Source organism: Melanerpes formicivorus, unplaced genomic scaffold (genome assembly GCF_026170545.1).
Source record: "Melanerpes formicivorus ecotype bairdi unplaced genomic scaffold, bMelFor1.0.p_v2 SCAF_7, whole genome shotgun sequence".
Taxonomy (NCBI): Eukaryota; Metazoa; Chordata; class Aves; order Piciformes; family Picidae; genus Melanerpes; species Melanerpes formicivorus.
The window spans coordinates 23546624-23559786 of record NW_027142359.1 but is presented as its reverse complement, the minus strand read 5'-3'; the positions used below and the strand labels follow the sequence as shown (position 1 = coordinate 23559786).

General features: G+C 41.9%; 1 protein-coding gene across 7 annotated transcripts in view; it reads right to left on the bottom strand.

Annotated features, from left to right (window-relative positions):
• The window catches only part of RALGPS2 (Ral GEF with PH domain and SH3 binding motif 2), a 125882-nt gene that overhangs the window by 77250 nt on the left and 35469 nt on the right, over positions 1-13163 (bottom strand). For all 7 annotated transcript variants that reach the window (XM_068141409.1, XM_068141407.1, XM_068141410.1 and 4 more), the window contains 2 exons: positions 7068-7118; positions 3985-4068 (listed from right to left, as the gene is read on the bottom strand). In XM_068141409.1, coding sequence (XP_067997510.1) covers positions 3985-4068; positions 7068-7118 — 135 coding nt within the window. The remainder of the gene's footprint in view (positions 1-3984; positions 4069-7067; positions 7119-13163) is intronic.

Sequence of the window (13163 nt, the reverse complement as noted above, 5' to 3'; positions counted from 1 at the left end):
TTGCCCATTGGAATGGGCTGCCCAGGGAGGTAGTGGAGTCACCATCACTGGAGGTGTTCGGGAGGAGAGTTGATGGGGTGCTTGGTGCCATGGGTTAGTTGTTTAGGTGGGTTGGATTGGTTGATGGGTTGGATGCGATGATCTTGAAGGTCTCTTCCAACCTGGTCTGGTCTATTCTATTCTATAATAGAGAGCAATGCTCATTTTTGTAAGGATGAAAGACCAAACAATTAACTATGTTGGCCCTGACTTCTGTGAAAGCTTGTTACTACAACAGTGGCATACAAGGAAGCCTGGTTTCTATCCCAGTCCCAGCCAGAGCCAATCACAACTCTCCCAAGCTCTTGCAGGAAAACCAGACCAGAACAAGGTTTGTGTGCAGAAATCAGATTATTATTTATTTTAAATATGTAAAAGAAATCACATATTTAAAGCCAATACTTAATAGCAGACATACAGATCTATGGAGTACCATGTAGCAATGTATTCTTCAAGAACTAAAGAGTCTTGGCATGGAATGATTCCACTCATGCCTGTTCCCTGAACTCAATCTGCTCTTACAGACACCACATATAATTATCACATAAGGAATGCTGGAAATACCCCACTCCATCCTCAGTGGACTGCAATCAACTACACATAATCATTACTGTCCAAAATGCTATCGGCAGATCCATTTGCTGTGAAGCAGCTGCTAGTGATTAAATATTCTCTTTACTTGTAGAGTGGGAGCTGCTCATGGTTTTCTTTTGGCAAGTTGGGGGGGAAAAAGGGAGGAGACAGATGCATAATGCACGATATAAACACAGTGAAATTTCTAAGGTTTACAAAAGTTTGATGAACTGCCTGACAAAGCCAAAAGTCACAATGATTTTTTTGATTACTTATTTTTGGTCTCAGCATTAAAAACCCCTTAGGTACTGGGGAGGTGCTCAACATGAACTACACTATGCTGAGCAAGCATCTGGGGTAAAAACCTAGCGCTAAGAGGCAAACCAGGCAAGGAAGATGAAAATAGCTTACTCCACTGTGCCTTATTCCCAGCCATCACCTGGAATTCTAGAGTTTCACTTCTCCCAAAAGGAAGGTGAATCTTACAACATGACTACTGGAATGAGTCCTCTAGAATCTCCTGCATTTGGAACCAGAGGCCTACAGCACATCAGAAGTCAAGAGCTGAGGTACTAACATGAATAGGAACCTGCAGCTGAAATAACACTTGCCCCTTCCCCTGCCACCACTCTCCAGACCTACCATACAAAGGTAAGACTGATGACTTTTCTTGGTGCCAGAATAAAAGCTGATGTAGACTTCTTGGAAAAGCAAATAGTATCTCCCTCACCCATCAAAGCTGCATGTGGCAGTTTCCCAGAAAAACAGGTTAGAGGGAAACCCAACCAACATCTGAGCAGTTGTTGAACAGCTTGACTTGTTCCCTCTTTACTACCTATTGACTCTTCAAGGCAGTGTTTCTCCTACAAGCTACTACAACTCCTGGATCAATGTTCTTGGCAAACGACACCTTAAAGAGAGCAGAAGCAAACAAGAAAAAAGAAATAGGAAGGAAGATGTAGAAATGCCTCCCAATCTTTTGGCTTCAAATACAGCTCACAAGACAGCCTAAGCACTATAGCATCCAAATGTGATGGTGCTAACAATGTGAAAAACAGCGAAGCAACTCATCCTGTTCCAAGATTTAATGGTGAATTGCAATGGCTCCAAGCACTTACTGGCTGCCTGTTAAAAAAAGACATTTATTCATTTCTTGGGAGATAATCAGTGGAACAGAGCCTCAAATTGGCCTGTCTGGATTGCACTGGCGACTCCACAAAATTTGCTGACACAGCAAAGACACACTCTAGATTTCACCACTGTTCCTTGTTTCAGTGGTGTCCCAAAGCCAATTCAGATTCCTGCCAATGTATTTCTTTTAGATATTAAAGGCAGCAACAACAGGCATCTAAGTAAGGGAATTTTCAATTTACTGAAACCCAATAAGAAAATTAAAGCCAGAGACAGATTCTGTCAGGTGGACAGGTCTTGACTGGAGCTTAAAGACAACAGAAAACAACAGCCTTCTGAATGACTTGAAAAATATTAAGAAACCATTAGCAAATATATTCTCAGTGAAGGAGCTCATCAGCTCACAGAGGAGCACATCCAACCTTCATGGCTGTAGAAAAAGCACATGGACCAAGTGAGGGTTAATTACAAACCTAAACCTTATGATAAAAAAAATGCCAGCTGTATTTGCAGAAGTGGTCTCAGGCTGGACATATGGTCCAATAAAGAATACATAGAATAAACCAGGTTGGAAGAGACCTTCAAGATCATCGTATCCAACCCACCTAAACAATTAAATCATGGCACCAAGCACCCCATCAAGTCTCCTCCTCCTCCAATGACGGTGACTCCACCACCTCCCCAGGCAGCCCATTCCAATGGGCAATCACGCTCTCTGTATAGAACTTCTTCCTATCATCCAACCTAAATCTCCCCTGGCGCACCTTGAGACTGTTTCCTCTTGTTCTGGTACTGGTTGCCTGGGAGAAGAGACCAACATCCACCTGTCTACAACCTCCCTTCAGGTAGTTGTAGAGAGCAATAAGGTCACCCCTGAGTCTCCTCCTCTCCAGGCTAAGCAACCCCACCTCCCTCAGTCTCTCCTCATAGGGCTTGTGTTCCAAACCCCTCACCAACTTCGTTGCCCTTTTCTGGACTCGTTCCAGCAAGTCAACATCTCTCCTAAACTGAGGAGCCCAGCCACTTCAAAAGTTAGATGAGGAATATGTCAGGTAAATGCCACCAAAAACCCAACTAAAACAACAACAACAACAAGCAGAAAACAAAACCCAACAAAACCCAAACCTCTGCCCTAAACCCCCAGGATTTCAGGAGATTGCATGGTCATGGTAAGTTTGCTGTGTATGTTTTTAATTCAGTCAAGAGGAGAATCAGGCATGTGTCCAAAACCCATGCCCAGACAAGCATTCCAGTTGTTAGAAGGTTAAGAAATATTGTAAGCATTCCCAATGAGAAGTAATAGGATTTGGTCACATCCTCACTGTGAGCAATAATGGAAAATGACAGAGTACATAACAAATGTTAGAACAACAACAACAAAAAAAAAGGATAGAATTTTGGTCTGAGTTTTAGATGACTAACAAAGATGTCTAGAGATGTGAGACCGGGTGCAGACAATAGGACAGGAGTAGAGCTTGTTAATTTTGAGACATTATTAAACATTTACCAGAGGAGAGATGAGGGTAATAGAATTACTTCTTCTGCAATACAAAATAGGGCATTACACAAAAACAAACAGTTTTGAGGCTTGGGTGGCTAGCTACATAGCTGGAGTCCTACAGCTTTAATTGTAAAGAAAGCCAAAATGTTGATCTTGTAAGTTAATTTTGCATAGAGAAATCTTTAACTAAGAAACCCACAGATCTCACATTAACTGCCTGGAAAATTATATGAAACAGAGAGTTAAAGAGCAAGCTTTGAACAGGAAAATTCTTGGGAATTTTTACATTTTACCCCTAATCAGCTTTAAAATGTAACCATATTGACAGCAGGCTCCTATTTCTGGGGACAAAAACATCTAGGTGGAGCAAAAGACACTGAACTAATGCACAGAGAAATCACATCTAATTACTACTCCAGAAGTCCTGTATGGCAAGCCTATATGTCTTTGTCTAAAGCACATTTATGTGCTATAGAGAAAGCACACAAAGTTAAACACATAAATCACTTTGGATTTTCCTGTTTAATCGATAACCGCTATTTAAAACAAAACCACAGCTAATTCTTCAGTGCTGTTTTGGGCTTTTTGTATACCTTGAAGATGAAAACTTAAAGTATCTGCTGCAAGGAGTTCCTTTAGTGGTCAGCTGCCATCAGCAACCAAAGTGATGTGCCAGAACACTTAATTCTCCAGGCTTTTTAAATGCGTGCGTGTAATGACACTGGAACAAAATAACTCACGTGATTGAATCTTCTGGTGAAAGCAACAGCATTTGGTGCTGAACTATACTTCTCCTTTTTATTCCAGCCACAGCTTGCCAGCTCCTGGGAGAACAAGGATGAAAATTCTTTTTTTTAGGTTTTTTTTTTTAAGTTACTGCATAACACACAATCAGAGCCATGAGCAGAGAGAGGCAAACCTTAGTTTCAAGAAAAGCAACGGAGCAATGATACACTGAAGCAATAAATACACACTTTCCTGTTTTCTTCTGTAAACTGAGGTTCCACAACTGCCATTTCTGAATTCTGTTAAATTGTTAGATTTTCACACTTCATCTTCTGTTGAATTTGGAAATTCTTTCTTTTTTTTGCAATTCAGCTTATCTTAGAAACCAGTGAAATAATTCAAAATCCATTTTGTTACCACAGAAAATTCTGCCTTCGTGTGAATTTGAGCTAGAGAGATCAAAGCGTTTGCTTCTATTGCTTTCTGAAATACTTCAAGTCTTAAAGAAGATTCATCTCAATCAATTTACACATCCCATTATTGTAACTTGGCATGCTGCATTTCAAAAAATACCAAAATAGAAATCTTTTGCAGCAACAACAAAACAAATGCTATCCCCAGCTTTCCCTTCCAGAGGAGACAACTTTATTTTAAGCTGAACAACACTCAGCACTTAAATAGTTTTGTGGAGTAAAAGGCAGCAAGGGGACCTGCTTTTGAGATAAAAAACTAGACATCATGTAGTTCCTCTACTTAAGTCACCCTAAGAACCGTAGGCCTGCCCATTCCAATTACTGGTAAAGCCTTAAAAAGGCTGTACCACGTTACTGTCCCTCTTACTTCCCTGTCAAACCCAATCATCAGTTGGGCAACTAACTACACAATCTTCCATGCTATTTACTACCACTTGATTTTTAGTTTAAAAAAACATAATCTCTCTCACACAAAAAAAAAATCCATGTACAAAAATGAGCTCTTTCATTCGCACAAGGAAAAACTGCTTTGAAGGTGATGGAGCTCAGCATTGTTTTCCAATGTCAAATTCAATGTTTGAGTCAAGGTACATGTAAAGATTAACAAGCTGAATTAAGATATGGACTCAGCACACAGTCCAGCAGACATCTCAAAAGACACTCAGACACCTACACCACTTCAGTGTCTGCTGTCAGGGCAAGCACTGTGTCTGGCTTCTTCTGACTTGAGTGGTCATCTGCTTGCCCTTTTTCCATAGGAATTTAACACAATTTAGAGGGACATCAGCTATGAGATGACAGAACTCTGTCCACCTGTGAAAGAGCACTGAGGGACAAGATAATACTTGCACGCTGTCAGTACCTTCAACTGCTTTTGTGCAAACACTTGAGAAGTGTCAAGACAGCTACTGTTCTTCATATGGATAGTTTCCAATGAAGGCACCACGTGAATTTCCTACATAGTACATCAAGATTTCTTCAAAGAATTTTTTTTTAAGTTGCATTATTTCATTCTGCTATTCCCATTTAGGTTGTCAATAACGAGTTAGAAAAGCAAAAAAACACTAAATGTACTTTCTTGACATCTCCTAGAGACATTTGGTAGTGTCTGTTCACACCACATAATCAGGAGGCAGCATCAAAACAGCAACAGATTATGAGGTATGAAGCACTGGATCAGTGCCACTATATCTAACTTGCTTGTTTGCTTCCTTGCAGTTGTCAGACATTTGACTGCTCATTCCTGTGCAGTGCTGGCAGTAGACTGCCAAGAATAAACTACTATCAAGCTCAAACAGAGGAGTTTCATTATCAGCAGATCATTAGGAAAGGTTGTAATCAGTTAAATTGGTGGCTTGATACTTTTTGATACCCAGTCCTTTGAACCTCAGTTTAACTAAGCACTGTGTAAAAACACCCAGAGCTTATTCAACTTCATCACTCAGGGGTGGGGGGAAACCTACAAAGTAGTAATGCTTAAGATTAGAAAAAAGAAGTACACAAACACACATGAGGAAAATATTTAAAAGAATCACATGAAAGGGTAACATGCTTTAAAGTTCTGGAAAAGAGCTTTAAAAAAAATAGCCTATTAGAAGATTAGGATAAATATATTCTGCTGATCAAACAGACACTAAGGGTGCCCAGGAAAAAATGTCAGGAATCCAATGGGAGACTCTTTGAAGGAGTTAAAAAAAAAAACCAACACACACCCAAACCTCCCAAGCAACCCCCACAAAAAACACACAACAGAACCCACCAAGCAACAAACCCACAATACCCATATAGGTTGGGAAACAGCTTAGGGAAATCATGAAAGCTAAATCACAATGTTTTCAAGTACAGACCAAAAGGAAGCCCTCAAAATATTCTGTGGGTATAACAAATGATGCAATCAATAATTATGATGAAGAGATTCAGCAGGTTTTGCTACTTGAAGCAAAATGTTCATCAGCATGCCAAAAGCAAAAGCCTGCTGCCAATAAAATAGTTTCTGAAAGGCTAAAGGTGACTGATGAGCTGGAAAACTTCCACACTACTGATGAAGTGGACAAATGGGAAAAAAACCCTTCAGTGCAAACCACTGCCCACAGGAAAATGCTAATTGTACAGAAGGAAGGATAAACAAATTCATCATTCATTATAGTCCCTGTGAAGATTCTGAAACCATCAATTCAAGTCAGGCTGCAATCAGAAAAGAATCTTATCATGATCCTTTCCTAGTATATCCACAGATCACAGCCACCTTGCATACAAGATGCTCTTACAGCCATTTTCTTTTTTAACAAAAGAAATACGAAGCAGTAAGGGGAACAGGACAGGATGAGGTATGATCTAAAGCATTATGATCACAATAATCAAATCAAGATGCTTATTACTCAGAAACATTAAACCACAGATACTTCATCTGAAGCACGAGCTGAACATATTTAATACCAACACCTCATTCCCCTATTAGTTCCAGATATTTTTTGTTTTACAGAACTATCTGCTTCAGAGTTATATGAACTGGGGCAAATATTAAGAGTTACTGACATACAGAACAGGCAATTCTAGAATTTAAACACTGCCATAATTTTCCCCCCCCCATTCAAATTTGAAACCACAAGCAACTAAGTACTTACCTCTGGCTGAATTGCTTTAAATACAGGGACATCCATTAGCGTTATCTGCCCCTGAAATGAAGAAAAATAATTATAAACCAAGGTGAAAATTAACCTTGCATGCCATGAAGTGGCTGTGCTGCATGAGAACCTTATTTGTTCTGTTTCCTTGTATTTTTTGATTTTTCATTCTGTAGCTAATTTCAGTCATTTCAGCACCTACCACAGAGCTCTCCTGCATAACCAGAAAATAAAACATTCTGGACTTTACATTTAATAAAATAAACTATGATAAATTCTCCTCAGGAGCATAATCCTGCAGTCACATAGGCAAGTCAGAGCTTGAAATCCAAGACTACAAGGAACTAACTTCAGTTGCTCAAACTCAGTTTCTTTTCAAACCCTAAGCCTTAGTTTAGGTGTTTCACAGCTCCATTCAAACATCCCTAAATTTTTTTTCAATCAGTACTTGAACCATATTTGAATAACTAAGCTAAGTAATTACTCGGTTGAACAGCAACAGTTAAACAGCCATCTCACTTCACAGTATCACAGTATCGCTCAGGTTGGACAGGACCTCGAGGATCATCGAGTCCAACCTATTAACACAGACCCCATGCCTAGACCATGGCACCAAGTGCCACGTCCAATCTCCCCTTGAACGCCTCCAGGGTCGAGCAGGGCAGAACCACTAAGTACACTTCCATTCTGGGATGTCTTTGAAAAGGGAAAAGGGGAACTCAAGAGAGTTTCAAACACCAAGTTTTGCATTTTGAAACACATTCACAGAGCTTTATTTTAATTATACAATTTAGGGTTGCTGTCTGCCTTTGTATCCAAAAGCAAAAGACCTTACATTTCAAAGAGTATGCAGGCAGCCCAGAAACAGCAGTGCCGTCCAAGTTAGGTATCACAAATAGAATTTTAACAATGAATCTGGAGACCTTGTTATCATTTCTCACATGTAAGCTGCTTTATTCCCATTTCCTTGAGAACAACAGTTCCCCCACTTACGCACTCTGCGCTACACACTGACAGGTTTGTGACTGTCACAAATCATAACTGCCATTAAATGCCATTGTTGGATACCTGAATAGCGTCAAATAAAGTCAACCTTGAAGAAAAATAGCTAGGGTGTTCTAATAAGAAAGCAGCACCTGTCTTACTGAGAAGTGATGTGTTTTGCTAAAGACAACCAAATCTGCATTTTGCAGCACATCTCCTTGACCTCTAAATCTATTTTCAGATAGGAATTCTGGCAACCAAACGTGACTACAAAAAATGATACAGGTGTTTGGCAGTACAACATCAGAGAATGAACAAGCCCTTTCTGCATTTTCTTTTTACAAACTTTCTTTCCTGGACTCTGCTTTAGTCAGCTGCTCCTTCTTCCCAACAATGATGTTTTACAGCTACAGGAGATGTTTCTAGTGTTGGGTTAGAGTGAGATTAAAATCAGACCCACTGCACTGAATTCACATACTCAACTACAAACCAACCAACCAGAAGGACCACCACTTACATGAGGCATGATTTGCACCCACCCTTCAACAGTGTCTACAGACTATTTAAATGCCATCTTAAAAATATATCCTTGAACTGCCATTTTTAAAGCTGGTAAAATAATCCACCTATCAGCTGCACCATCTGTCTCAAAACAACATATTATAAGGTACCTAAAAAGCTGGGATGAAATCAAGGACCTCAGTCAGCTGTATCCCCCTGCCTCCCCCAAGTTTGTTTTAAGCAGCAGCATTTAGTAAGAATGGAAATTCAGGAATATAGTAGGCCAAAGTACTCTTTTGTCTTCAACACAACTTCTCTATTCCCTTGTAGCCATAGCAACTGCAATACAAATAGATAATAAACTTTTGCCAAAAAACAAAAGATGCTTTTGAAACTGAAAGCACTCTTGCTAACTGAAACCATTCTATTCTTTTATGATGAAGTTTATGAAAAGAAAGGAATGAAAATGGTTTCTTTTCCTAAAATTAAAGACTCTTCCAGCATTATTTTTCAGCCTGTCAATGTCAGAAATACAGAAATCTTCACACAAAGCACTTTTTTAAAAGTGGTTGTTGTGGGGAGACCTTGTTGCTCTCTACAACTACATGAAGGGATGTTAGAGCAAGGAAGAGGACAGGCTCTTCTCCTTGATGACTAGCAACAGGACTAGAGGAAATAGAATAGAATAAACCAGGTTGGAAGAGACCTTCAAGATCATCGTGTCCAACCCATCAACCAATCCAAACCACCTAAACAACTAATCCATGGCACCAAGCACCCCATCAAGTCTCCTCCCGAACACCTCCAATGACCGCGACTCCAGCGACTCCACCACCTCCCCGGGCAGCCCATTCCAATGGGCAATCACTCTCTCTGAATAGAACTTCTTCCTAACATCCAACCTAGACCTCCCCTGGTGCAGCCTGAGACTGTGTCCTCTTGTTCTGGTACTGGCTGCCTGGGAGAACAACTTCTTCCTCCTCACATCCAGCCTGAATCTCCCCACCTCCAGCTTCATTCCATTCCCCCTAGTCCTATCACTACCTGAGATCCTGAGAAGTTCCTCCCCAACTTTCCTGTAGGCCCCCTTCAGATACTGGAAGTCCACAATTAGGTCACCTGGGAGCCTTCTCTTCTGCAGACTGAACAGCCCCAACTCCTTCAGTCTGTCCTCATAGCAGAGGTGCTCCAGCCCTCTGATCATCCTCATGGCCCTTCTCTGGACACGTTCCAGCACCTCCATATCCCTCCTGTAATAGGGGCTCCAGAACTGGAGGCAGTACTCCAGGTGGGGTCTCACCAGAGCTGAGTAGAGGGGGAGAATCACCTCCCCTGACCTGCTGGCCACACTTCTCCTGATGCAGCCCAGGATCTGATTGGTTTTCCGGGCTGCAAGTGCACACCGAGAGCTCATGTTGAGCTTTTTGTCCACCAGCACCCCCAAGTCTCTCTCCTCAGGGCTGCTTTCCAGCCAGTCACTGCCCAGCCTGGATTTGTGCCTGGGGTTGCCTCGACCCAGATGCAGGACCCTGCACTTGGTCTTGTTGAACCTAATATCTTCCAATTCTCAACCACTTGAACTCAATAAGAGAAAACCATCTTTCAAAAAAACAGTGAATGATCATCTTGCTTGTAACACACTGCAAGAGTAGCTGAAAGTTAATTTTTCCCTCCTTGCACATCCATGGAAGCTTTTGCATGTGGTAGAAATACCTTGCCTAGCAAGTCCTCAGCAGCCAAATTGAAAAATATTTTACCTCTCCTGAATGTTGAGATGTTGAGCTTGTTAACAGTGAAGGACTTTGAGACACTAAACTGTTACCACACATATAAAGAGATTCACCCCTCTGAGGGAGATCTATCAGGTTGGAAATTTTACATCCAGACAAGTAAGAACTACATTTCAGTATGCTGCTTCTTTGAGGAGTATGGTGAAACTCAGTGAACTGTTTAAATATTGCCCAAATCTCTCTGTTCTGTGAATACATATGGATTACCTTCCGGCCATAAAACCCTGTAACTTTCAGTTGCAGTTAACACCACTGCATTGAGCTCCTCTACAAACTCCTATATGAGAGCTGCTGTGTGATCTGGGCTATAATCACACCTTTTTAGCCCCTGGATCTTCACAAGCATGAACTCCTATCAGGTTACTTGCTGTACTCCAGGTTTTCCTGCCACATTAAACTTAAACTTATAAACCAGGTTGGAAGAGACCTTCAAGATCATCACGTCCAACCTATCATCCAAACCACTACCCAACCAACTAAGCCATGCAACCAAGCACCCTGTCAAGTCTCCTCCTGAAAACCTCTAGTGATGGCAACTCCACCACCTCCCCGGGCAGCCCATTCCAATGGGCAATCACTCTCTCTGTGTAAAACTTCCTCCTGACCTCCAGCCTGAACCTCCCCTGGCGCAGCCTGAGACTGTGTCCTCTTGTTCTGGTACTGGCTGCCTGGGAGAAGAGACCAACCCCTGCCTGGCTACAACCTCCCTTCAGGTAGTTTTAGAGAGCAATAAGGTCACCCCTGAGTCTCCTCTTCTCCAGGCTAAGCAACCCCAGCTCCCTCAGCCTCTCCTCATAGAGCTTGTGTTCCAAGCCCCTCACCAACTTTGTTGCCCTTCTCTGGACTCATTCCAGCAAGTCAACATCCTTCCTAAACTGAGGGGCCCAGAACTGGACACACTACTCAAGGTGCAGCCTAACCAGTGCAGTGTACAGGGGCAGAATGACCTCCCTGCTTCCTGCTGGCCACACTGTTCCTGATGCAGGCCAGGATGCCATTGGCCCTCCTAGCTGCCTGGGCACACTGCAGGCTCATGTTCATCCTACCATCAACCAGCACCCCCAGGTCCCTCTCTGCCTGGCCGCTCTCCAGCCACTCTGAGCCTAGCCTGTAGCACTGCATGGGGTTGTTGTGGCCGATTACCTATGGAAAGGACACCGCACCTTCCGTAGAGCTCCTGGACAGATACACTCAGTGAGAAAAGAAAAACTGAGTTTCTGTCTGAGATGGGGGAGGGGGAGGCAGGAAATTTAAACAAAAAAAATAAAATGCCTGCATTGTGGTTATTGAAGAAGACTGCCATCATCTGATTTTCCTTGAAGCCATGTTGGTTGAAGCAGCACTTCATAAATTGTTTCTTAATCTGAATTTTTTGAAGGAATTATATTTAAGCCTTCCAACTTGGCTTAGCACTGTCTCTCCAGGCTGCCAGAATACTTTTTCTCACTGAAAAAATAGCTAAGCCTCTGTCAAGCACTGCATCAGGAGAATAATTCTGCTGCCCAAAATGAACACTAGGGTATTGAGGTTCCTGTGTTGAAACTCTTTACTTGTTTTCTCACAAGATCCACTCCCAAACTGTTATCATTAATAGTTCCTCCATACACTAACGTTATTGCTTCTTGTACTCATTGGGAAGATACTTATTCTCTAATAGTCTTCTGTAAAATAAAATCAACAGGGAGACGTGCAAGCAAAAGTCCATTTTCATCCAAAGCTCATAGGGCCCAGTACTTCATTCAAACTGCTTTCAGATGCAGCAGACAGACTTTCCTCAAAGTCCCTAAATGCACCAACAACCAGCCTCTGGAGAGGCCAAAACCAACAGTCCTGCCAGGAACCACGTAGCACAACTCGCACCAGTAGCTGCACACAGAGGGGACCATGAATCTGCCAGAGTCCTGCACAGGACAGAAGGTTCTGAGGCAAACCTTGGGCCAGTTTAAGTTAGTTTTGTTCTGCCTGAAGGGGCAAAAAAAGAGAGTTTGTTGAACGCTCGAAGCCTCAAAACCCATTTCTGCATTTTTCTTACACAATGTTGTTCCAGAGCTCTTTGGACTTGCTCCCTCTCTACCAAACACACTCTTTATGCTCTTTCTTCAGATACAGATCACTTGATATTTAAGCGTTGTAAGAACACCTCTGAGGAAAATTCCTTGTTTCCAAAATCAGCAATATTCTTTTTTCCAGCATCCATTTGACACGGCTTAACTGGATTCAAAACGAAATGCATGCATATCTCAGCATGAGCTTACTTGATAGTGCTTGCAGAGACCAGGGCAAAGAATAAAAGAATCCTTCTTAGATAACTGGGGGGTGGGTGGTGGGGGTGGGAAGGCAATGGATTTATACAGCCGCCCTTCCCTTAATTCTACCTCAAATATTTACACCACTGTGGTGAAGTTGAAATATAAAATGGAAAAGTGAGTCAAAAAAAGTAATAAACTCTCAAATAATTAAACAGTAGCAGTCTAAGGAATACAAATTTACTGTAAAGCAAAAAATAAATATTTCTTCAACCTGAGGTTTGCCAGCATCCTAATTTGGAGCTCATGTCCTCAAGCATTTTCCTTCTTTCTTTCAGTCTCACCAGCCCCCCCCTTTCTACTGCCACTGCACCATTAACATATCCCTCCCCTACAAATATTGTGCCCTGTATGCTGGAAAACCACACTTCTCCCTCCAACAAAAATGGGCAGCATTCACTGCCACCGTGTCTACCCTGTGCACACAGCCGCTCCATCGGCAGGGCCAGACACCAGTGGGTAATCCTGGCACCAATGCCTTCTGTGGCTTTAGCCCTTCAATGAAGAAACAAGCA